At 49.0% G+C, this 26,081-nt stretch overlaps 1 protein-coding gene across 1 annotated transcript in view; it reads right to left on the reverse strand.

Moving 5' to 3' along the window:
- The window catches only part of EPHB1 (EPH receptor B1), a gene marked incomplete at its 5' end in the record, with an annotated part of 261,845 nt that overhangs the window by 99,691 nt on the left and 136,073 nt on the right, over positions 1-26,081 (reverse strand). The window contains one exon of the mRNA XM_080807523.1: positions 15,086-15,421. Within this exon, the coding sequence (XP_080663649.1) occupies positions 15,086-15,421 (336 nt within the window). The remainder of the gene's footprint in view (positions 1-15,085; positions 15,422-26,081) is intronic.

The following is a 26,081-nucleotide window of genomic DNA, read 5'->3' on the forward strand; positions in this document are numbered from 1 at the left end:
GGTACGTGGCAGAGGGAAGGTCGTCACAGCGACCCCTCAGAGAGATGCTGCTGTCCCACACCAAACAGTGTGCTCTGAGGCTTAGTAATCTCTTTTGCCTTCTTGGGCATATGCTTTTGCTGGGAAGAATATCCCTCAGCTGACGGACATTTGGCTTGTTTATACATTTTGGCTGTTGGGAATAAGGCTGCTAAGGAACATTCATGTACAAGTTTCGGTGCTGACCTAGGTTTGCATTTCTCTTGGGTTTATATCTCATTGTAAAATGGCTGGATCACATGGTAATGCTAACTTCTTCTATTCTTTCTAGAATAGCATTTTCCAGCCAAATTATTTTTGGACTAACCACCCACAATCTGTATACCACAGACCCCAGCTATGAGGAAAACAAGGCAGGGTGAGGAATAGTCAGGATCCTAGAGTGCAGCCCAGGGCAGTAGGAATTGGCAGAAAGAGAGAAGAACTATGGCCCCTACAGATGCCGTAGAGACACATGGGTTCCCATTCTGCCGTCTGCTTCCTGTGCGATCTTGGACTAAGTTCACTTAACATCTCTGGGCCTCAACTTCATCAACTATAAAACAAGAGTATTGATCCTTGTGTTACAGATTTTTCGAATGTTCTGTGGATATGCCCTGTACAGCCTCTTGCTCTTTCTACCTAGATCTAGTCTGCTAGGCTACGGGATCTCAGCAACCACCTCACAGTCTCCTTCTGGGTCCACTCCTCTTTACATATGCAAAGCAATGCCTGGGCATAGCTCCTGATGTAAATGTGAAAAGCACAATCCAGCGACAGTCCTAGGCATTTATCTGATAAATATCTTTGCGGGGATAAATGAACATGTCTACCCAGTCAGGATGGACATGATGGAGAAGAATGAGCTTGAAGAAGAGGAAGGTTAACAGCAGGGTTCCCTAGAGGATGGTATGATGGATGCTCTAGAAGACAGATTGTTTCCTATGACATCTCACGATGACCTAAAGGTTTTCTGGGAAGTAATCTAGGATGTAAACAATAGGCTCCTTGTCCTTGAGGACAGGGAGACCTTGTGACTCTGTGACGGGATAAGCCATGGCCTACCCATCTGATAGTGTGACTCAGACCCAGGTGTCATGGATGCCTTCTTTGCTCTGTCCCTGCCTTTCTCCTGGTCTTGTCACTTGTATCTCCTTACACCTAATATCCTGTCCCACCTCCCTTGTACACTTCTGGGCCTCTTCATGTCAAATTACACAGCAGCCAGATTACTTTTTCCAAAGCTTGATTCACACATGTTATTCTGATGCTCAAAAATCTTCAATGGGGGGTGCCTGGGTGACTCAGTCAGTTAAGGGTCTGACCCATGATTTTGGCTCAGGTTATGATCTCAACGTTCTGAGATGGAGTCCCTAGTCAGACTCTGTGCTCAGCAGTGAGTCTGCTTAAGATTCTCTCTCCTCTGCCTAACCCCCATATGGTGCTTACGCTCGCTCTCCCTCTAAAATAAATAGATCTTTTTAAAAAATATTCAATGGTTTCCCATTGGAAAAAGTCCCAAGGTCCCCTCTAACATTTAACAACATGGCAGCCCCTGACCAGTCCAGGCTGCCCCTCCCATTGCCCCCTAGAGGAGCCCATTGTTTTCTTTTAACTGCTCCACACACCCTGTCCCAGCAGAACCTGGCTTTGGGGTATCTCTGAAACATCTCTTCATGACCCAGTAGCCTTCAGAGGCACACATCAGGCCACACACTGCCCTGCCTTAGTCCTGCTTGACCACTCCCACCAGGGCACTTTGTCCCCCCTCCTCCGAACTCAAAGCCCTTATTTTAGTGACTCTCATTGGTTGTAATTTCCACTTTGGGACAGTGCACTGTGATCTAACTTTCCAGGTGCTCATCTCTGCTCTCCATCACTGGAATAAACTCTTTAGGGCGTAAGTCATGTCTTTAGCCTCTTCCCACCGTGTTAGCACATAATAGATGTTCCATAAAAGTGTGCCCTTACTGTAATGATTGCCGGCTCTTCTCTAACGACACTGAAAGTAAAAGGGTCAGAAAATCATGTACCAATACCTAACATGGATAGTGGCCCTTTGGGGAGGAAGGTTGCGGGGGGAGGGGAGGCAAGGGTGTGAACTGCCTTCTACAGAGCACGCGGAGGGCAGCATTGAGGAGGCTGCTCCTGGGGAGGAATACAGACGGGGGCTGAATATAGCAGTTCTGAGGGCCCGGAGACAGGGGTGCTTTTACATGGCATAAAGCCAGAAGCCGGGAAGCTGGGGCTATCCTCACTTCACTGAAAGCTTTCGGCTGAAATGCTACCCTAACGTTAGTAGCCTTCTAATTTTTCTTCTTTTTTAGGTGCTATGGAATCCTTTCTCCCAACCAAATTTTCCTTGAAGCCTTAAAGGAGAAACAGAACAATTCTGCGCTGCTCTGGGTAAATCAGAAGCAGGAGTCCCAGAGCCCTGAAGCCAGTCCCATTTCCTATCTCCCCAGCCCAGACCCCGAACAGCTTACCAAGAGATCCAAAAATCCTGGAAAGCCTCCAAAAGTCCCCTTGAGGCCTCAGATTATATTATGGGTGCTCCTAAAAGGCATAGGTGATGAGAGTGGGAGTGAGGGGTTGGGGGTGGTGGGTTACCTTTTCCTTACATGAAACACATTCTTAAGAAAAAACTAAAAACTCAATTTAAATGTCAGCTAAAGACTTCAGGCCCACCAGTACGGAAGACAAAGAAGAAGAGTTTGCACACAGATGAATTGTGCAAATGACGAGTTATGTTTCCTCTGACATTTCTATTCTGGGAGATAACTTCAAGAAGGTACTGCTCACATAACAGGTTCTCCCTCTGATGATGAAAACTCATTTCATTGCACAAATATGTTTGAATTTTACATTAGGAAGCCTGACTCATTAAATATTTTTGGTGCAGTAACACTTCTGGCCAAAGTAGATTAAACAAACAAGCAATTAGTTTGGAGACTGGATATGAATATAAAAGCAGAATTAATTATTTTTCTAATTGTTTTCCTCTATTGTGGACATTGGCTTCTTGACTTCTGCTCCGGGCTTGCCTTGAGATGACCCTGACATGCCCTTCCAATCTCCCTGTTTACCTTGGAGTCAGCTAAGGAGAGAGGAGTGCTTTGTGGGGGCGGCATCATTTAGATTCTGTTGTAGAATATTGGCTGAATCTCCCTCTGGGCTCAAAAAAGGAGGAGTGGGAGAGAAAGTGGGGGTCTTAGGCCCAGGTGGCTGAGTCAGCCCTATACCCCTGACAGGTGCTTCCTTCCTGGGTCCATCCACAAAGGTCCTGATTCCAAGCCGAAGGTGGGGGTAAGACAGCGGGGGGTAGGAGCTGGGGGCTGCTCTGGGGATGCAGGTTTATAGCAGAGGGTCTCATTGGTGATATTAACTCTGATGTGGGGGGGTTCTGTAGTGGGAACATCCAACTGACCCTGCTAGTTCTCAAAATGGGATCCCTGATCAGCATCACCTGGGAACTGGTAAGAAATGCAGAATCTCGAGCCCCACTCCAGGCATACTGGATCAGAAAGTCGGGGGCGGGGGGGCTCAGCAATCTGTGTTTTAACAAGCCCTTCAGGGGATTCTGATGTGCATTTCAATTTGAGAGCTCTTTGTCTAGAAATCTAGAAATCAGAATATAAAATTTTGAAAGGACATCTGGGTTATTCAGTTTTCTGCTAATTCTTCCAATTTATGGATTTGGAGCACTGAAGAGGAGAGAGGAAGTGACTTCCCTAAGCCCTTAGCAGATGAGAGCAGCGCCAGAATTGATGGTGCTGGCCATCTCTGCCCTCCCCCTACACTCAGCTTCCAGCCCTGGGGATGCTCCGCACGGGGGAGGGCAGTGCTTCAGGGAGATCAAGGGGATCTAGACAGGTGGATGTGGGTGGAGCCCTGGGCCAGAGGAAGGAAGCATCCAGCTCGTGGGGTCCTGGGTGGCCTCCTAGGTCACCGTGCCTGGCTCCTCCCCGCTGCTGGGGTCATCAGAAGGCATACTGGGAAATAACCCTGCACTGTGGAAAGGATGGCAAACCAGAGTGCTGTGGCTCCGTGGCAGGTGGGAAGCTCTGAAAGGATATGTGAGTCCATGAGGGGTACCTGTCAGGCAGTGCCTGGTCCCAGGGCAAGGACAGACCCATCAGCACCACCTCCCACAGGCACGGGACAAGCACGAGGGCCTTTCCGCTTTGTTGAACATTTGATCACAGAAGGCAGCTCCCAGAAACCCTGCCCCTGGTGAAGTCACGGGAGAGAGCAAAGGATACCCTGCAGTAGACTGTGTGCCCCTTCCTCCCTGGCTCTCACCCACACATGTTCAGCAGGGCGCTCCCACATTGGGGGAACCTTCCACCACCCCCCTAAGGCTGGTACTGCCACCACCGACACCAGGCAGGATTGCTGTGTCTGCAGTCTCTGGGACTGTCCTTCCTGATCCTGGAGATGGAAGACTCCCGGACGTAGGACCCAGAGCCCCAGAGCCCCTCGCCCTGTCCTGCAGGCAGGTTTCCATCCTGTAATGCCCAGCAGTGAGGCCCTCTCTGCGTGCCACCATCCCCACAACTGTATGGGTCTCCCTCCTCTTGACTCTGACGCCTGGGGACACCTGTGCCCTGCAGCCCTCTGAAATGTGGCAGTGGACAGTTTCATGCCTAGCACACCTCAGGGTCAGCAAGTGGGCTGTGTCCTCCTTATTCCCAGTCACCACCTCCACACTGTGGCTCACCCTCTCTAGCACCCTCTGTTAAAATGTCACCGGGCAGAGCTGCCGTTCTTTACGCTGGGAGCACTGTGTACTCCCTCTCACCACCAGTCCCGACTCACTGAAGACCTGGGCTTCTGTCTGCTCCATCCCAGGACTTGCCCTTTGGTGGATGACTTCCATGTCCAACCACTTCCTGTTCCCCGACCCCCACCACTCTTCCACATCTGCCCATTCTCACGGCACACCTGGATTCAGATTCACCTAAAGCGGCTCCATTTTCAAAGCCACAAACTCAAGTCTTCTCCTTCCTCTCAGCAACCTCTGACAAGCCCCTGCAACTCTGGCTGGCTCACCCAGCCCTCTCGGCCTTGACTCCCACCACACGCGTCAGCCCCCTTCCTTATGTGCATCCCTCATTATCCAGCCCAGTTCCATCTTTGTAATAACCAAACTGGCAATAATCCCTTAACCCTCAGGCGTGAGCCACCTTTATCTTTTCTGAGGACACAGCCAGCAAAACTCATTCTGAGAGAGATCCATGATTAACTTCCTGCAGGGTCAGCCATGCACTGCTGAGAAGGTCACGTAACAGGGCAGGTGGACAGCTTCGTAAACACGTGATCCCCAGCTTCCAAGGAGCCCTCAGCATTTCCTGGAAATGAGGGATTTCTCTTCTCAATCCCATCCCCCACTCTCTGCAATGGCCCTGCCAAACTTGCCATGCTTTTCGAACCATCGACCCCAGTACTTCGTGCACCCTCCGCAACCAAACTCATCTCCCACATTGTGGAGAAAATATTCAAATGCGGAACTAGTACCTGGACTCCGGAACTCCAAATGTCCACAAATCACACATGCGCAGAACTGAATCCCCCCTCCTCTTGCCACTGTCCCTGAACACTTCCCAGGGCCCCTGGCATGTCTCCTATGTATTTGCAAACTATCCGCTCATTCTCCTGCTTTGTTTTCTCTCTTCTCCATGTCAGCTGTCCGCGAGATGCCCCCTAGGAAAGCTGCTCCCTAAGCTGCATTTCCAGTTCCCTCCCTGAGGACCCGTGGCCACATTCAGCCCAACACCCACAACCCCTGACAGCCTTTCCTCCCTGCCGAACTGTGGCACCTCATCACCATGCCTCAAGGCTGCCTGTTGTGCTCAAAAGTCACCCTGTTCCTGTGGCACAGCTGTCTCCCATATCCTTGTCCTGGGCCCTCACACTCTCTCAGGGCATCAGATAAACCAACAGATACCGGGAGGTCTTGTCCCCAGACAGTGCCCTGCACACCCACCTCCTCCCAAGCTTCCTCCACCACAAGCAAACGTGCACCTGCAAACAAGAGCCAGCCGGCTGGTTTATGAGGCACCACAAGACCATGAATGTTAAGTAAGGCCAGAACAGAGGACAGTGTGCTGACGTACAGGGGTTAGTGGAGGAGTGAGACCTGGTCTTTTCCCCTGGGAGCCATAAAGTCTATCAGGACAAGTACAGCCTATGTGCATGAAAAACTAATGCACGTGCAAGATCTCATTGTATCATCCTTGTAACTAGTACAGATCAGAGACCAATACACACATCAGGATTTTCTATGGGGCAGATAGGCTCCCAGGGGGTCTTATGCCCTTGAGCTCTTCTGGACAGACAAAGCATTTGCTCTGTTCTGAAAGGAAAGGAAAGAAGAGAAGAGAAGAGGGAAGGGAAGAGAGGAGGGGACAGGAGGGGAGGGGCGGGGATGGGAGAGAGAGGAGAAGAGAGAAAAAGGGAGGAGAGGAGAGGAGAGGAGAGAAGAGAAGAGGGAAGGGAAGAGAGGAGGGGACAGGAGGGGAGGGGCGGGGATGGGAGAGAGAGGAGAAGAGAGAAAAAGGGAGGAGGGGAGAGGAGAGGAGAGGAGAGGAGAGGAGAGGAGAGGAGAGGAGAGGAGAGGAGAGGAGAGGAGAGGAAAGAAGTAAAGAAAGGGCACACACATTTTAAGATCCTAGGGCTCCATTCTTTCGCCGATGTCCTGCAGCTTGGGCCTCAGAAGGAAACCGATCCCAAGGCCTGAGGGTTGGCCAAGAGTCTCCTTTGAACTGGAATATATTTGTGGTCTGGTGTTGCCTTTATTTACCCAGAACATTTAATGCGCCTTTTTTTCTCCATCTTTCACATCCGCTCAGAGAAGATGTTAATTTTCTGAAATTAAACACTTAGCTTGATTACTGTTTTGTTAATTGCGGCATTCAAAAACCCCTGGTGCTCCCGCCTGTTTAACATGGCTGGCGCTGTGAAAATGACAGGCACGGAGTTGGCACGCCGGTGGACAGACAGCGCGTCAGAACGCCATCCCAACCACCCCCAGCTATGCATTCGCTCCAGTGGCTGGGGCTTGCCCACAGGGGAGGGGCAGCCCGGCTCAGAGCACAGGGTCTCTGAGAGCCATGTTTTGGGAGGACAGTGCCCCCAGGAAGTTCCAGGTCTCAGCCACATCTGGAAGAATGTTGGGGCTTAACTCCAAACCCAGCACCCCCCCAGAGATGTGTGATGAAGGGAAGACCATAGAGAGGGCTCAAGCTGCTCCTCATGCGGATGCCTGAGCTGAGTCTAAGAACGACTGAGGCTCTCATTCATACATTTCCTTGATAGTTTATTAATCCTTCAATAAACATTTATTGACTTCTATTATTTCAGGCATCTAGCTAGACACTGGGGAACAACAGCCAATAAGACGGGTACAGGCACGCTGTCGTGAAGATTCCAATTGTGGCTCATGGAGCTGACGTTTGCCGGAGGAGCACGGGGCAGACACATCACCAGGACCCCTCCTCCCTCCCACCTCCTTTGCCAAGGCCATGGGGTGAACGGCAACTAGCTCATGATCCAACTAGAAGTTCCCTCCGTGAGGTTCCCTCTAGGAGGAGGGTTATTGCAATGTCATTTGGACTTGGGACAGGGTAAGAAACTTACTACAATCTCACTGCCAGCAGCCTGTCCCATTTACACTCAACAAAGCACGGACTTGCAGTGCCTGGCCCAAGCTGGAGTACAGTGAGCAGATGAGCCCCAGGCCGCATGGGGCCTTGTAGTCATCCTGGCCGGGAGGCAGGGCAGGGCATTCTCAGCTGTTCCCCAGCTGTCAGCAGCATCACCAGGCATTGCCCAGGACCAGAAACATGGAGAATACCCATACACGAGCACTGCACGGTCCAGCAGGTGATATCTGTCCACGAGAAGCCCAAGCTGGTCAGTTACTGAGCCGTAAAATAGACCATCCAACACTGTCAGGGTTCAGCCTAGCCGCTATAGACTGAGATGTTCTCTCTCAATGTGAGCACCTTCTAACTTTCGGAAAGTGAAGGTTGGCTCCACAGCAGGCTGTGGGACCAAGACCCCAGCTGACAGGCCCCTAGTGTTGCTTCCCAGCTAGTTAACTGATCCCTTGTGACTTGTCTGGGCCCGTGTCCCCAGTCCCAGTGAGTGCTGTGGACCAGAATGTGAGCTCCGCAAGGCGCAGTTTGTGTCTGTGTTGTTTGCTCCTGTGTTCCTGGTGCTTTGAGCAGCGCATGACGCACGGAAAGCCTCAATAAATATTTGTTGAGAGAGAGAATGGACGGGAGCCCCTAGAAGCAGGAACCCATGAGTCAGGGTGTGGAAAGCAGTCACAAAGACTGTGTTGGATGAATGAATACATTCCCAAAGTTAGAGTGCTTAACTAAATAAATAAACCCCTTTGAATACTGTTGAATCTCACTGTGCTCCTCTGAGTGGATTGGGGCTGCTGGCATCATCCAAAGATCTTTCCCTTCAGTTTTCCTTTCAGGTTTTTGTTTTTTTTTTTTCCTTTCAGTTTTTCCTTTCAGAGGGAGATTCCTGGTCGGCCAGCTATCGCCACACCCAAAGAAACACCTCTGTACTAACTCCGATGTAGGGACTGAAAGATCCTGGCAAGTACGTCTCAAGGTTCCCTGTGCCTAGCACGGTGTGGTCCCTCCCTCCTGAAGCTGGGGAAGTGAGAAAGGCTGATTTCCCCTAGAGCTCACTGTCTTGTGGAGAGCCCCAAGGTCTAGGAGGGTGGAAACCAGGACTTTGATCAAGAACAGTGTTACCTGCTGACCTACTCAGCTCAATACACAACACACCGCAGTTGGCAAATATGGCCCGGACCTTTCTGAGACCACTTAAAATTTCCTTCTCAGTGTCAGGGCTTAAGAAACAATAAAAACAACCTTTTTAGAATTAACAATGGGAAGAAAGCAATGAAATTAACTATGAAATTGAATTAAGGACAGTGAAAATTTCATTTACTTAAGTTTTTAAACTCTTCTTTATTAATTTGAATGAAAGTTTTCTTTAAAGTCATTCCAGTCTTTTTAAAGTTCTGACTCAATCTTTTCTCTACTTTGGAGCAAATTTCGCCTGCTAATTTCCAATGAGACCAGCCCCTAAAAATGAACTGGTTTCAGCATATGGATCTTAACACTCCAAATTTCTACAGGCAGCGCTGTAATATTGTTTTAATATTTAATTTTGAGATTTACATAATATCTTTCCTCCAAAGAGCTCAATATATTGCAATATCATAAAATTCCTTTTCATATTCAAAGATTATTCTTTATGCATGCAAATACTATATTTAACCAAGGAATAATGCAAATTAGGTGATGTGTTCAGAAGAATTGGTGGTCTAGGTAATTCTTTTGTAGGAAAAGTAGCATCTCTGAGTGACTTTAATTGTCTAGGAGCTTCAAAAACACCTTAAAAATGGACAAACTATAGGGGCTTATGACCATTAATGGAAGTAATGCAGTATCTTTGAAACAAAATTAAGTTATGGGTTGTGTCTGTGGGCACAGTGAATATGTTAATATCCCACATGCAGTAGGCACAGTGGGCCACACATGGACCGGGGGTAATATACATGTCAGATATAAGTAAGGCTGATGTGTTCATAAAAGTAAGAGGGCAAGTGCTGCTTCTCTAGACACACGAGGAGGAAGGACGGACGGGCTCCTCTGAGCGGCGGGATCAGCCTGGCGCAGGTCCACAGCTCTTGTTCCAGGGAGTTCATCAACTCTAGCTCTTCTGGTGCCCACTCCTCCCTTGGAGAATGGACAAACCGATCCCTGTCATTTATCTGATGGGGGATAACATCAGGCCCAAACAAAGCGATGGAGGGGTCTCAGAAGGAAACAGCTTTGGAAGAGAGTCCAGCAAACTGCTGTCTGGCTCAGAAATGAGGCTCATCCCCCAGTCCATATCCTGGTTCACAAAGTGACTTTCTGTCCCATCTCATTTGCTTGTAACAACAGCTCTAGGAAGCAGGGCTCATAACTCCCATGTGACAGTTGAGAAAGAAGGGGTCATGGCAGTTCAGTGAACTTGCACGAGTCCTGTGAAGAGCAGAGAAGGGGCCCAACGGCAGGGTCCCTCGCTCTACCTCTGCTGCACTGGACCCAAGCGGTGAGCAAGGTGGGAGCACCTGGGTGGCTCAGTCAGTGAAGCATCTGCCTTCAGCTCAGGTCATGATCCCAGGGTCCTGGGATCGAGTCCCGGATGGGGCTCCCTGCTCAGCAGGGAGCCTGCTTCTCCCTCTGCCCCTCCCCCCTGCTCATGCTCTCTCCTGCTCTCTCTCTCTCAAATAAATAAATAATCTTTAAAAAAAAAAAAAAGAGGTGAGAAATGTGACTGCCCCACAGTGGAATAAGGCTAGATCAACAGAGCACTCTTGCCATTCAGGCTTGGGTAAATCAGATTAGCCCTCTGAATCGGAGGTTACAAACCACAGCCGATAGGCCAAATCCAGTATTAGATGTATTTGGCTCTCAAGTGCTTTAAAATTTCCTAATTAGTTGTCAACATTTTATTATTTATTCATTTATTCCTTAAAGATTTTATTTATTTATTTGTCAGAGAGAGAGAAGGAACAAGCAAGGGGAGTGGGAGGCAGAGGGAGAAGCAGACTCCCTGCTGAGCAGGAAGCCTGACACGGGGCTCTCTCCCAGGACCCCGAGATCATGACCTGAGCTGAGGGCAGAGGCTTCACTGACTGAGCCACCCAGGCGTCCTTAGTTGTCAGCATTTTAAATCTAGGTTTTCAGCTTATAGGTTCTGGCAGTGTGGGGCATGGCACCACTTGTCAGAGCTGAGCAGAGGCTAGCCAGTCCACGGTTCTCTGTGGCCCTCACCACTCTCTACTGCCTGACACTTGGCCCTGCTTTCCTCCTCTCCACTGCCTACCTGGCCTCTTGGGCCTTTGACTGTGTTCTCTCTGGCTCAGATGGTCCCAAATTCACTGACTCTATTTTATTTTGTGGCAAGTTGATTTTTTAGATGTGCCGGTCTGATTTGTCTTATTTATTTTCCCGAAGATTTCCTCTGAGGTCCCCTTCCCCAACTCTGACATCCTGAATCTAGTTGGCAGGAAAAAGAAGTAAAGTTTGTCATTCACTTTAATTCTCTCTGACAGCCAGATGATCCGGCCATCAGTCTGAATCTGGGGCCAGGTGCCAGAGAGTGGCTGGAGGAGTCAGTGGTGATAACAGCTCTGTGCAGATCGCTTGGCCACTGGAACAGAGAGCGTTCCACCTGATCTGGTCTATTTTAAACTCCAAGCAGCTGTATGCAGTGCAAGGCTGCATCCCCGAAGACCTCACGTAAATCTGAGCTTGCATAATTCATGACCAGCCCCGACCAAAGATGATGGACATTTTTTCTGACAGCTGAAGTAGCCCAGCTATGTGGCAATAGCTTAGAGAGAGCTTACAACTTCCCTGGCTCACCATAATGCGATTTTTGATCACTCGGAGAATAAAATGGCCACGAATCTGAGTTTGAAACCTAGAAACATCACTGCCGTTGGTGAGATGTTGAGCAGATTCTGAAAGCACTCGGGCCCGTTTCTTCCTGATCCACCTCAATTAGCCATGGGCTTGGCACACTGGAGGTGCTTAAAATGGTAATAAAGAACTCGGCATGGATTTGGCACATTAGAGGTGCTCAAAATGTCAGTTTTCTGCCACTGCCTATGGGCTGGGCGAGGATCTGATCCTGTTACTCTCCAAGTGACCCAATATCCTTGAGTAGTCAAGACTATAGACATGACTGGGGCAGTCACAGGAGACGGAAGCCCTCTGCCTCTCAGGACCCAAGAGATCCCTCAGTGTCCCCCCAGGGATGCTTGTCTCCGTGTGCCCTATGGACCAAAAGATGATTACAAAACCTCCCACAATCTCGTGTTAGATGAGCCCTTGGGGCCAAGAAAAGCCTCCTGGTAACTCCCTCTGGTGGACTGATGCCAACCATAACCCTTTTTACTGGATACCTCAGTCAGCTCAATGAGCTGCCTGTTTCCACTGGGCGGGCCTCAGGAGAGCAGTGGGAGGCAGCATCAGTGTGGCATGTCTGGGCAGCCCTGAGAAAGAAGGAGCATGACAATCTTGGATCTGCTGGACAGTGAGAGCTGCATGCCCAGCTGCAGACATGGTCTGTAGCTTCTGACTAAAGGAAGAGCCAGCCCAGAGCAGCAAGCCAGCCTCCCAGGATCGAGTCTGCTCTTCATGAACATCAGGCTTCTGATCAAGTCCAAGACCACTTAGCAACCAACTTTGCCAAGCCCTTCTCTCATGTGACCCTCACTGACAACCACGGTCAAGCTCCAATTCACCTTGGGGATCACTTAACAGACACACATTCATCTCCATCTCGATCCAGAGGCAGGGAAAATTCTTCTAGGGTTCCGTGTCACAGAGACGTGGCATGACTTATGGACTTACATGGGTCCATCTACCTTGGCCCTTCATGTAGCAGAGTGATATGGCTTTCATGATGCCTGCTAGTTAGTCTCTCTTTCATTTCTTATAAAACTTGTCACTTAGGGGGCGCCTGGGGGGCTCAGTCAGTTAAGCATCTGAATCTTGATTTGGGCTCAGATCATGATCTCAGGGGCATGGCATCGAGCCTGGCATCAGGCTCTGCGATGGGCATGGAGCCTACTTAAGATTTCCCCCCTTCCCTCTTCCCCCCTCCCTTCCTGCCCCCCAAAAGTGTCACTTCCATTTGTGTTTCTCAACTTTTCTTGGACAGTACAGGCCCAAATGTTTATTTTGGGGGATCTCTTCCTTTAAAGGAATGACCTGGTGATTAAAAAGTTTGCATTCCCACACAGCTCTGCCAAAGCATTGTGATAGCACTACACTTCTCAGAGCCCCACAGCCCACCAATCAGGACCCGTGTGTCACCTTGTCATTTGTCTCCTTAGAACCACATGCCATCAAGAAGCACCCTTCTCTCATTGATTGTAAACTTTCTGACACCGGAATTCCAGATTCCCAAAAAGAAATCCCACATTGGAAGATTTCGATGGGGCTGGGACTCCAAAATCAGGGAAAGTTAAGAGAAAAGGGACTATCGGAGGAGGAACAAAGGGCACGAGAAATCCACTCCTGGAGAAGCAAGTGAGTGAGGATGACGACAACTATCTTGAATGCTGGCGATGCCAGGCCCCTTGCAGGAGCCCCGATCCCTCAGCGCCTCTGCAGCCTGGGAAGGTGCAGATGGCAAGACAAGCAGATGGGCAGGTTCGGGAATAGCAGGGTAAGGAAAGGGAGGGGCAGGAATCAAAGCAAACCGCTATAAGTGGCAGGTTTGTTCGCACATTCTTAGAGAGAGAGAGCAGACAGCCAAGCCCAGCATGACATGACAGCCTGGCAGGATTATTAGTCCCAGAAGCTGGGACACTAAAATATTTCAGCCAGTTTTCTGCCTTAAACTCTCCAAGGGGAACACTGCTAACAAAGGCTGCCCGTGTTCCATGCTCCACGTGATCCAGAAATTACCATTCCCTTTTCTTGGGGTAAGACAGACTGTCACAACCTTTGTCTCCATGGCACTGGGGCTGTGGTCACCAGCTGGAGGCTTCCACACTTCCACGCCTGTTTTCTCACTGCACACGCATGCATGCAAACACGTGACCATACACATGCATACAAACACGCACACACGAACACACACTTGCTCACGGCAACAACGCAGCCATCTGGACAGCCACGCTCTCCTGCAACACCTTTTTTTCTCCTGAGTTCTGACAGCTTAAACCCAAGAATCATCTGCCATCAGAGACGCCTGGTACTGAAAGAGGCAGAAGGAGCCCAAGGATGGGGAGGTGAGGAGCAGACGAGGACAGAGTAGGGAAGAGAAGGTTAGGAAGGGGGAGCTACATGGAGGGAGAGAGAGAAAGAGAGAGAAAAGGGATGTGCTTGGCTCCAGTTACTCCACTAACAAGCTGTCTTTCTAGAATCTGTTGATTGAGAAAAATCCATAATTCCAAATAAGATCACAGTCCACTGCCCACGACCCCCACTGCCTATAGACTTTCCCTCTGCAGTCTTGCGCCATCACGCCAGGGGGGAGATTGCTCATTTCTGTCTGACTCCCTTGGTATTTACTGCACATGCATGGTACACATGCCTCAAACGCACCCTGCTGCAGATCTGGATTGCGTGTCTACGTTCTGCAAATTCTGCAGTTAATGAGTTTTCTGGGAGGATCCGTGGTGTCCAGGTCTCACTGTATCCCTCACGGTGTCTAACCCACAGCTTGGCACACAGATCAGAGGCTAACTAACTCTTCCTTAATAAGGAGGGAGTAATAAGGAAGGGAGTGAGTACATGAGTGGACTGGTTAGATGGATATAAAAAGAAATGGGTTGTTGCAAGAGGTGTAAAAAGTAATAAAGAGAAAAGGTCAGAAGAGTAAGAGATACAGAAATAAAGAGGAGAGAAGCAAATGTGTTCTGAGCTGTGTGTGCCACAGGGATGTATGGGCTCTCAGCAGTGATCTATTGCCAATGATGTGAGGTCTCTATCGCAGTGTAGCATTCATCTCAGCAAGCTACACAGGAGGACATGCTCTTGGATTACATGGTTTAATTGAAAAGTAACTCTAGCACATGATTTCTGAGAAATTTCTTTCATTGGGTTTTCTGATAAAGCAGCACTGGGGTTCTTAATACCGTGCAGGTCTTCCACCCATCCACCTACGCAACCCCCCACCCATCTGTCTGTCCATCTACCACCCATCTGTCTGTCCATCTACCTTTCCAAAGGCATTTGTTGAGCCCCAGCTGAATGCAGAGTACTGGGTTCTACTCCGACTTGGATAGACCCCTCTGCTTTTGTGCTGAACTCGAGAATATCCCTCAGAATCCAGCTCATCCTCGGGGATGAAATGCTATACCTGTTTCCTCCACGGCCATCAATGCCCGTGGCCTGACCCCTTCTCTCCTGCGAGGAGACCGGAAAGCAGAATGGGTGTGGCCACAGCTTTGTTCCTTCAGAGAGAGGGACAGGGACCCAGCTACACAGACAGACAGAAGGAGCACAGATGCCTTCAGACTTACCAGCTTGGTTCGTGGTGATGTTGACAGAGACATGCTGTGGGGGGAAGGGGCTCTTGCTGGACACTCCGTTGACGGCCTGGATGTCGAAGGTATAAGGAGTGTGGGCCCACAGGCTGCTGATGGAGACTCGGCACTCGGTCAGGCCCAGCTGCCGGGGCACAAACTCCACGTTGTCGTCGCAGCGGGAGCAGCTCCGACGGTCCGCGCGGCACTTCCTACAGATGATGTTGTAGGTCACGTCATCACGCCCACCTGTCTCCCTGGGCGGGTGCCACTCCAGAATGATGGACGTCTCATTGACGATGGAGATGACATTGCGGGGGCCTGATGGGACACCTGTAGGAGACAAAGAGGGGCCCAGTGAGGTTGGACAGAGGCCTCCTCCACCAGCCTCTCTCCGTCTGTCTTTGGTGTGTTCCCACCACACCATCGTCTTGCACGCATCGTCTCCTGTCCCTCAATCCCAAATTTCCACACTCCAATCCATCCCTAGAAAATGTGGTGGACAGAGATGACAACCTGCCCCAAACTCCCCTGGGACGACTTCTTTCAGTCTTGTGTGCCAAAAGAGAGGGGATGCAAGGACCTGGTTTCAGGCCCTTTTGTTCTCAGGACTATGCCACTTCCCCTAGCCAACCTGAGTGTATAGTATGTATAGTATATTATAATATAGCATACTATAGTATATAATATGTATGTATATTAGACACTTACTGGATTCCTGTAGAATTCAAGGGTTGAGGGACACAAGTGGCCCATCAAAAGCCCAAACAGATCCTGCACAGATCCAACAGGCATCCTGCACAAAACCCCACACAACTTGGGGTCTGTGTGGTGTATACATCGTGTGCTGTTTCTCTGGAGGACAGGCTGCCGGACCACCTGCACAGATGAATATTTACAGCGCCCAAGCTTTGGTGCTTGAAGACAAGACGCAAAGTTGGGTGGGAGCTTCATACAAGCCACCGTTTTTGACCCCACAACATAAGAGCATAGGGGTTTGTTCCAGATACTCTACTGGCTGCTTTATACACATTTACATGGGAAGATAGAATGATTAATTCAATTGTATAGAAAGGGAAACTAAAGCTGGCTGTAGATCACGTGGTCTATAAGAACTGAAGCCAGTATGCAGACCCATGTCCACCTGACTCCATAGCTCACGCGCTCCATGAGAGCCCTGTGCTGCCTACTAATGAAACCAGCTATCTTTCCCTACTAAGAAAAAATCCATCTTCCAGTCTGGCCTTCTACCGGTACGGCACTCCAAAGGTTGATGGTCAGATCTGTTCATGGATGACAGGAGATTTGAATAGACTCTCTCTCCTACAAACCAGCCAGGCTCACTGGGAGTCAAGGAGAGCAGCCCTTTCCCTCTGGATCGCTCTGTCTAGGGCTCCCCTTCATCCCGTGGCAAAGGTGGAAAAGTCTTGTTAAATACAAAATTCTAGAAACCCTGGTCCTTGGCGGAAAGGCATCCTCTTTCTGAATTACCAGCCACATTGCTGGACATTTGATGAAGTCAGAGGATCTGCCCAAAAACATAACAGATCACAGCCCCTCCCCAGCTGAGCGCTGCCTATCCTCCATGCACCGCGATGCGTATCACCGTGAAAACGAATCCTACCCAGAAGCCCCCCTTCTGAATGGTGGGTCTGCTGGAGCAGCCGCCCTGGATAGTAATGCATTCAGAATTCACGCACGTGACTGTCACCAGCTGAACGAAGACATGTGTAAAATGGTTCATGCTGAAGACAGGAATCAAATGCCAACAAACAAAATGAGGGAATAACAACAAGGTCGGGGGGCACCAGGGAAGGATTCTGTGTTGAATCAGTCAGCAGCAAGCAGCTAGAGCAGAAAGCAAATATTAAATCGGATTCTATTAAAATGTGAAAGAAAATCAGTACTGTACTATATAAAGCCCATTAGACCTGAGCTAAAGCCCAACTTCCTTGCACGCTTGTGACAGGGCAGGATTCATGAAGCATTTCTACTGAAGTCTTGCAAATAGCGTTCGAGAATGCCCCACCCATCTGCCCAGGGATAAACATCCATCACCTCTCTGGAATCAGCGCGCAGCGGGGCTGGGAGGGTGGTGGGCCCGGCGGTGGGCGGGGTCTTACTGGGCCGGCCGGCTCCACCCCACGCTGCACTATTCATTCACTGCATATTGGCCAGTGCCTGGCTTGGACACGTCTGTTTGCTCAGACTGATGAGATTCGGACCTCAAGCTCCCAGTGGTCCGCGCCACCGCTCCCGGGCTCCGCAGAGAGCCCAGCCTCTGCCACAGGCCACCGTCTCTCATACTCATAATAGGTACGTTCATCGAGGGCTCGCTCTGCCGGGGGCGGGGAGAATCCGCTAACACCGTTGTCTTACTGCGTCCTTGGGACGTGGTAAGGGTCTCACTGGAGGGCAGCCTTGGGCGGTGGCGCAGGGACCCGTCCTGCCTGGGAGATCACCTATGTGCATCCTACTCCAGTCTGAGAGGCCCTGCTGTGGGGCAGGGAGAGGATACAGATGTGGTAGCAGTGAGGACCCCTGCTTGTGGTCCTGAATGGTGGAGGCTTTAGTGAGATAAAGGCAGCAAGGGAGGAGCTGGCTGGGAGAGGCCTTCCCTCTCCCTTAATCCAGTGGTGTCCCTAGCAGCTGGGAAGACCCCAGTCAGTGCTGTCCCATGTCTGCTCCTCACTTAGGAAGAAGAGCGATGCGTTTCCAGGAAGGTTACTCTCATTTTTATTTAGAAATAGCCTTCATATAAAGCAACTATGGTCCCCTTCTCGTTCACGGCTGTATTCCAGAGAAGGATATCTGCAGGGGCGTGAATGGGGGTCTAGAGGGCCCACAGTTATTGAGTCCAGAACGGCATATAGTGAATCTTTTCCTTTCGAAGAGAGCTGGGAGAACCCAATATGTCTTGCTGTGTGTCTGCAACCATAGGGGTGTGTCTTGTTATCTCTGAGCCCAGCATAGTGCCTGGGCTCACAGTGCAGGTGGCCCAAGACTGGTTGTGATCCTATTCCTCACTCATTCATAATACCAGCGTATTAACAAATACGCTGGTGCGGTTCTAGGCACTCAGGAGTTAGGAAAAAGCCAAACAGAAACCTTGAGATAAGTGAGATAACTCAGGTTCTGAGATAAAATAGGTTAAGGTTGCCTCCCAACAATGCTCCTGCTCCCTTTCTCAGGAGGTCGGCTCCAGGCAGAGCAAGCTAGGGTCCAGTGTCTGGGTACCTAAAACACCAATGGTCCCTGGTCTCTGCTCCACTGGCCTAATGCTAAGAGCCATGTCCCTATCTCCTGTGCTTGGAGAGTCTGACCAGAGCAGGTTCGGCCCTTGAATAAACCTCCTTAGGGGGAGGTGCTGGGCCACCCTTCCCCATCCAAGCTGCACTCCCTGGGTTTGAGGCCTTACCCCTGCAGGGAGCATTTGTCCTGAACCAGAGCTCCCAGCAACATCCCCAGGAATGAGGCCAAATGAGACAACCACACAAAAATGCTAAAAAAGGGGGAGTAGAGAGGGAAGTCAGAGGGAAAAGAAAATCTGTCATCTCCGTCAGCAAAAGCCCTCAGTGCGTGCAGTGGCAAGGCTGGGAGCCACAGTCTCCTTGTCTAAGCTCCCTGCTCTTGCGTCCATGTCCTCGTTTTTCTTAATTACATACAGACAGGCTTTTTGAAGCTTCCCTGATCTGTTGCCACGGTTACTACTGATGAAAGCTTCCTGTGAAAAGGGCTAAAGAGACTCAGTCCTTTTAAAAGATGGGAAAACCACTGAGCTGGTTGAAGTGGGAGGGCCATGGTAGGTCCTGGGTAATGAGGTTGGGGCTCCGTGTCTTCCAGAATGTGCCTGAGAGGTTGGCTCAGCCTGCATGAGTACAGTTGGTATTGGGACCCCAAAGAGTTAAACAGAAAACATCCTTCTGGAGACCAAGATTCGCCCAAGTGTTGCCATATTGAGAGAGAATCTCCTGCTTCTTAATGTGATTTAGGCCAGATGATTTTTTTTTTTTTTTAGAAGAATGGAAAGACAGGGTAGGTGGGAAAGAGTGGGTGAGTGTATTTGTAGGCATTAAACTGGAAATAAGAGCACTCCTGAGTAATCAAAGGGAAAATCTGCTGAAGATAGGTAAGCCCTGAAAGCCAGTTCCTTTGTCAGGAATCTTAATAAGTCCAGTTTCCTGGTCTGGGAATTTAGATGTGAACTTCAGCCTGGTTCAAGGTGCCAACCAGGCAGGTTGCAGCCAGCTGTATACTGCCACAGCCAGGGTCCACAGCCAGGGTCTACAGCCTTGCATTCCTTCCCCTGGGGACCTGGTGGATGACAATGGTGATGTGGTAAAGCTTTCCTGGGAGACCCCATGTGCAGGCTGGGATCATGTTCCTCTGTGTTAAGCCAGAGACAGTCTTCTCCACATTGTGTGCACAACCCCTTAAAGAATCTGATGAAAGCAATGAAGATTTTCTCAGTAAAATGGACAAATGCTTGAACACACATGATTTTTGAGAGGCTCCCAGGGATTCATAGCTCCTTGTAACTAACCAGTGAACCCCCTTGATGTTCACAGCAACCAAATTCACAAATATTCTCTTGTTGGTGAACCTGGAGAAGACACTCTTCTAAGTCTTAATAGTTTCATCTGAAAAAAGTGGTAGTTTTGAGGATGTAATGAGATATTATACCCAAAGAGTTTAGCTGTGTGACAGGTACACAGAAGACCTCCATAAATATCATCTGCTATTATTAAAAGTATTGTCATTATTAGGTGATTTGGAACCCCGAACTGTCCATCCAGTTAAGACTGATCTTATGCAGCCCCTCATTCCTTGAACAGAGACCACATGTCTGGAACTGTGCTGGGCCCTGTGAAAGCCATGAAGATATGGCAGTTACAGCCCATGATGCTGGGAAACCCAGATGCTTTCTAGGGAGGTGAGCCCCCCTACCCATGGTGTACTGGGAACTGTGGACACATACAGGTAAGGATCAATGTAAGTAATGCAGACAGAAAGAGTTACAGGTGTCTGAGAAAAGGTTAGATCAACTTGGAACAAAATACTCAGGGATGGTGTCTGGGGGTCTTGTCTACAGGTTGGAGCTATAGGAGGAGAACACCTTGGAGGCTCTGTGCTCCAGTGTATATACTTTAGGTCCCCTAACACCTGAAAGCACATCCAGGAAGGGGGAGAACCCTAATCTTAGACATGGGGCTGTATCTCCAGAATGGGTCCTGCTCTTTTTAACCTCTTTGTGCATCTTTATAGCTGCTCCCTGACCGCCCAAGAAGTAGTCTGGCTTTGACATAGTATCTGGGCTTCCTTGTTCTCCCTTACCCTGTGGGCAGGGAAGGCCCTCTTTTACTCCCACAGCAAACTATGTCCTGTTCTCAATCTTCCTTTAGGAGAAAGGGTTGAGATAGGGCCTGGGAAGGAATCAAGAAGGAGAGTTGATACTCAAGACTCTTAAATATTGTAAGTCAAAAGAATGCAGAGAAATGTTCTTGTGACTGAGAAGAGTCAAGATGATAGTTTGGAAAACTGATTGGATACTTTATGTGGGCTAAGGGTTAAGAAGCAACAAAGAAGGAGATTGGAAAATGACATCGGGATAAGGATGGTGCAAAAAGTATGGTGTGAGGGCCCAGGTAGTCCCAGACTGGTTATCAAAAATGGCAATACTATTGGGACAATTCTTTACTTACTGCTCACCATGACATAGTTACATAAGGAACCATGTCTGAATAATTGGGAGGCTTCCTGGAGAAAGGGTAAAGTCCTTTGAGATTTTATGGAAAGATAGACAGGAGTCAAGGACAGAGACAGAGCTGGAAATGGGGCTGTAGATGTATGATGAGGTCTTGTATGGAGGCAAAATATGCAGAAAACTAGGTCAGGCTGGTTGTTATACCTTTGCCCTTAATATAGCACACAGGGCTGAACGCAGGATGAGTTGGAAGGTAACATAAGCCAAACGAGAGAAATTTTGCAGAAAAATGGTAGAGTTATTGAATAAACATGAAGTCAGTTTCATGATCAGTTGTGGTTCTTTCTTTGGTAACTTGTTGTTGGAAAACAATACCAAACAAACACAAAAAAACCCTCTATTCTTTAAACACATGTGTGACTATGATACTTCCCAGCCTAAGTTCAGCTCTCTCTCTCTCTTTATTTCTCTCTCTTTCCCTCCTGAGACACCAATTCCTCTTCCACTGTTCTTGCACTAGGTGTAGAATTCCTGGGAGAGACTGGATGAGAATGACCATTGTCCTAGAGGAAAAGTTGTGATGGGGTGCTTCATGCTGGTTTAGAACCTTGGAGAGGGGCATATGCCTGCAGGCTCCCAATCCCCTTCACAGAGGCGCCCTGGATGGCAGTGGGGCAGTTCCTAAGACTCTATGTAACAGGAGTCAGTGGCAGCAGGAGTTGTCAGCTCTTCTCACTGGGGGATGTGGGGTGGCTGTTCGAGGCCGTATCAGAAAACCACAAATAATTTATCAGAGACCTGGCGCAAAGTAGGGACATCGAAATGGACTAGTGAGGTATCCTCTATTCAATAGTAACAGCTAAGAGAGGCTTGGGATTCTTACAGAAAGGCAGACCAAGGACTATCTATAGTTTGTGAGTGAGAGTTCCAGCCATTTGGAACACCATTTGCTTACTGTGAAGATAGGAGTGTGTAAAGTTCTGAGGTGTCCCTTCCAAAGAGGCAGTCATGCTGGAGGCCTGAGGCAGCAGGGCTAGAAAGCTGAGAGTAGGGCAGGCACCCTGGTTGCTCCCCTCAAAATGTAGGCTCTCCTGCTGGGGTAAGGAGGGGTGGTTAATGAAACCTGGGGAAATCACTGCTTCTCTTTTCCAAACACCTCTGGATCCTGATATTCCCAGAGACAATTTCATGCCACCTTTGGAACCATTTTCGAATGAACCCAGGGACATAGGCTTCCTGGGGACAGACACCTGTGCCATCCGCACAGACGTCAGAACAAGACACGGATTGGTAGAACTCACTCACGTCGTACCCCTAAGTGAGTGATTAATGGCGGCTGGTTTCCTAGAGCAGATTTCTGTAAGGGCCTCTGAAAGAGCAGAGCTTTGGTTTCCATTTGGTGGTGCTCTGTTTGGAATTTTGAGTTTTGTTTTAATAACAGACCCTGTAGGCAAAGTATGATCTTAGGTATTCGGGTATGTTCTTTGATAAAATCCCATCTTCCCAACATTCGATGAGGTAGAAACTATTACCCCCATTTTACACCTGAGGAAACTGCTGCTTGGAGACATTAAGGAGCTTGCCCAAGTCACGTGACTGGTGAGTGGTGGAACCAAGACTTGAAGACAGGCCTGGCCAGTCCAAAGCTCATCCTTAGCAACTCTTTTACCCCGGGCGGGGGCACCTGAGGGCATAAGGTGCAGGACGGATGCCCATGAAGCCGGGTGCTGGGGGGGGGATGGGTCTCTCAGGGTGCCAGGAAGCTCTTGTTCCCGAAGCGTTTCGGGGCTTCCCTGGAGACACAGAGCCACGGCGGTTCCAGCACTGCACTGAGCAAGTCTGCACGTGTTGCTCATTAGGGTCTTGGAAACACTGGGCCTGTACTCAGGCAATTCTCCTAATCATAACAGTTAGTAATAAGAAGAAATGATTAGTCAAAACAAGGAGGGACCCTGCTGAGAGGGATTTCGGGAGCATCAGAGAACCCAGTGTTATACATTTCACCAAACACCAATGTTGGTAGAAAGTACTCCTTGTTTCTCCTGCTTCAACGGAGCTAATTGTCTGAGAGAGAGGGGGTGGATTTCACTTTCTGGGAAACAAGACAGGGCCTCTAGCTGGTCTAAGCTGGAGCCCAAGTATCTAGTTGCTACAAGGCTGCAGAAACCCTCGGGGAGGATGGCTGAGCTCCCTCGACCTAGAGAGGCAGCTCATCTGAGTAGGATTGTCCCCCACCACTGCCTATGTGGGCGAGGGACACAAGACTAAACTTCCATTCATGGTCAGAGGTGAGGCCAGAGAGAGGGAAGCTTTGACATGACTCCCTCCTACATATTCCTTGGGAACACTTCAAGTCAAGGAAAGCGAGAGGTCATGTCATCCTAAAGACACGGACTTTCAGACCTCTTTCCTAGCCCTGAAATGAGGCTCAGAGGCCTTGTGGAGTCGTCAAAGAAGCACACAGAGAAGATCAGGGCTGAGGGCCAGCTTTGCCGCAGCGTCACCTTAGGCAGGTCCCCTACACTCTCCGAGCTTAATCTTTCATTGACGTGTGACTGATCAATCCGACACATTTATGGAGACCACAGTGTGCTATGCCCTGTATATAAGATTATGCTGTTCATAAATTCACAGGTACCTGCCCTGAGGAGTTCAAAGTCTCCAGGGGGGGTGGGCACCTCTACAACAGCCCCACTAACTGACGAGGCTGGTCGGGATGCACCCCTCAATGCATGGATTATTCATTCACGTTTCCTTGGGAATACACCGAAGGACCTTCCAGCCATGGTCCCCTTCAGTTCCTAAAGAAACTTGTGCTGCCCCTCTCCACGTATACAGGAAAGATCTGGGTTCTAAAGACAACAATCCAAGGTGAAGGGAACAAGAAGGGAAACGGAGAAAGTAGATATTCCTCCCAGAAAATTATAGGTCATCCAAAATCAAGTCCTCATTCTGAGACTTCATAGACACACTTGTTCTCAGAACAGGGAGAAACCTTGTAGTGATATCACCACGTGTCCCTGGTGGTGAATGCCCTCTATAGCCCCTATGTGCTTGGCCAGCCTCTGTTTGATCCCTCCAGTGATGGGGAACTCACTACTCCTATCACTAAGGAGTCATCTCTTAACGATAACCATAACCTATTAAAAAATATAATGAAGGGAAAGTACCTATTCACAATAGCTACAAAACCCATAAAATACCTAAGATTAAATCTCACAAGGCCTGTGTAGTAATACCCGCATGGAGACAACTATAAGACTTTACTCAAGGGCACAAAAATAGACCTGAATACCATGCTCCTGGATGGAGAGGCATATCATAAAAATGACAGACCTTCCCAGGGCAGTCCATACATTCAGTGCAATCCCAGTCTCAATTTAATAAGATTGTTAATGAAAGGCGCCAAGCTGATTTCAAAGTTCATCTTGAAGAAAAAAATGCTTGAGAGTGGGAAAGACATTTTTGGCAAATGAATAATATGTAGGGGTTTGATTTATAAGTTATCGACATGTTTATAAAGCTATCATCTTTACAACAGTTTAGAAATGATGCCAGAGCAGAACATTCTTTCAATGGGAAAAAAATAAAGATAAGTATATACAGGCATTTAATAGATAATAAAAAAGGCATCTCACTAACATGTGGACAATTCAGGTGGAGCTGATGGGATGTTATTTTTAATAAGATATAAGAACACCAGTATCCTGTCTTAGACAAAAATAAATTCCAGATGGAAGAAGGTACTAAACATAAACACTATATAAAGAATTGAAAGAAAATATAAGAGATTGTTTTTATACCTTAGAGTGGAAGGACAAACACAAAACCCAAGCAAAACGTCAATACACAAATCCCCCAAATCAGAAAGAAAAAGATGGTCAGATCTGAGTTTAAACATTAAAAACGTCAATGTGACCAAACCAAACCAAACCAAACAATACCCATAAATAGAGTTAAAAATCAGCGGAGGCCTGGAGTGGGGTGGGGGGACAGATGTCACATATAATTAATGGGCACCTAGAAATCACATTTTTTTTTTTTAGTAGAAAAGGGACAAGGGTTATAAACAGTTAATTCTCAGAAGACAAAATAAACTGGTCAAGAAATGTATGAAAAATACACACTGATTTATAATTAGGGAAATAGTAGTCAAAATTACTAGGAGATCAGTCAAATTGGCCAAAAGTAAAAGCTGGCCTGTGTGTGGAGAAGCAAGATGGAAACCCTCGAGAGAGGTGTAGACAGGTTGAGTGTATGCGCCCACCAACCCAGCCACTCTATTTCTAGGTGAATTTCTTCCACGAACACCAGCATATGTGCACTTGAGGTGTGTCTGAGCATTTGTGCAGTAGGGTTGTTTTCTGTTAGGGAACCGATGGAGTCAGTGCAAATGCTCAGTGCAGAGGGCACTGGTGCCTGCCTCGCCCGATTCTCTCTGCCCCACCCTCACAGAGGACAGACACCAGCATGCAGATCACGTGATGAGTCTTAGCTGAGGAAATGCCATCCTGTGCTGTCTCAAGTGGGGTGTCATTAGCTTGGGGCCATGCCACCTCAGAGACAGAGATCCTCCTTCCTGAGGGAAGCAGCCTCGCCCTGAGGGGAGAGAGCCCTGAAGCCAGGCAGTGGGGCCTGTGCGACAATTGGGCCCAACCACTCACTCACTTACGTGCAAACCCTTCTGGGCCCCAGTTCTCTCCCCTGTAAACGGGGGATAACAGTAACACCTAGCTTACATTCTGTGAGACTGATTGAGGAGATCTCCCATGTCAGGGACAGCCTCCCACGTGGAGAGACCTCAGTCAGTGCTGGCTATTTTGTCCCGATCTCATCAGTCACATGGGGTGCTGGAGCACACGGCACCTGAGGTCCACTCAGAAGTGGTCTTAGTATCGGAGAAGGGGCTGTGGGTAGGGGCACAGCTACCCTCATCGGAGCTCAGCGCAGATCTTTCCACTGGTCACGGGCATGGACATTGCCCTTTGCTCACAAGGAGAGCGAATTCCCACCTCACACACGGTTCCCCCTTTGCTGGCCAGCAGACAGTGTGCTCTTTGTGGAAACCAAGCAGCCTTCCATCTGGGCTCACTGAGCACTGTCAGGGCTTGGCGGCGACCACAGCGTCCCACTGCCCACGGCCCACTTGCCCCTGTCAAACCGCCCACCTTCTGCATACGTCTGGCCCAGCACAGCCGGCCTATACCGAGCTTCATCTCACTACACAGATGCCATGAAGGCCTCATTCCAGATGGCACAATTGAACATCCTTTGTCTCCATTTCCAAGG

The sequence above is a fragment of the Martes martes genome, assembly GCF_963455335.1.
Source record: "Martes martes genome assembly, chromosome: 1".
NCBI classification, from domain to species: domain Eukaryota; kingdom Metazoa; phylum Chordata; class Mammalia; order Carnivora; family Mustelidae; genus Martes; species Martes martes.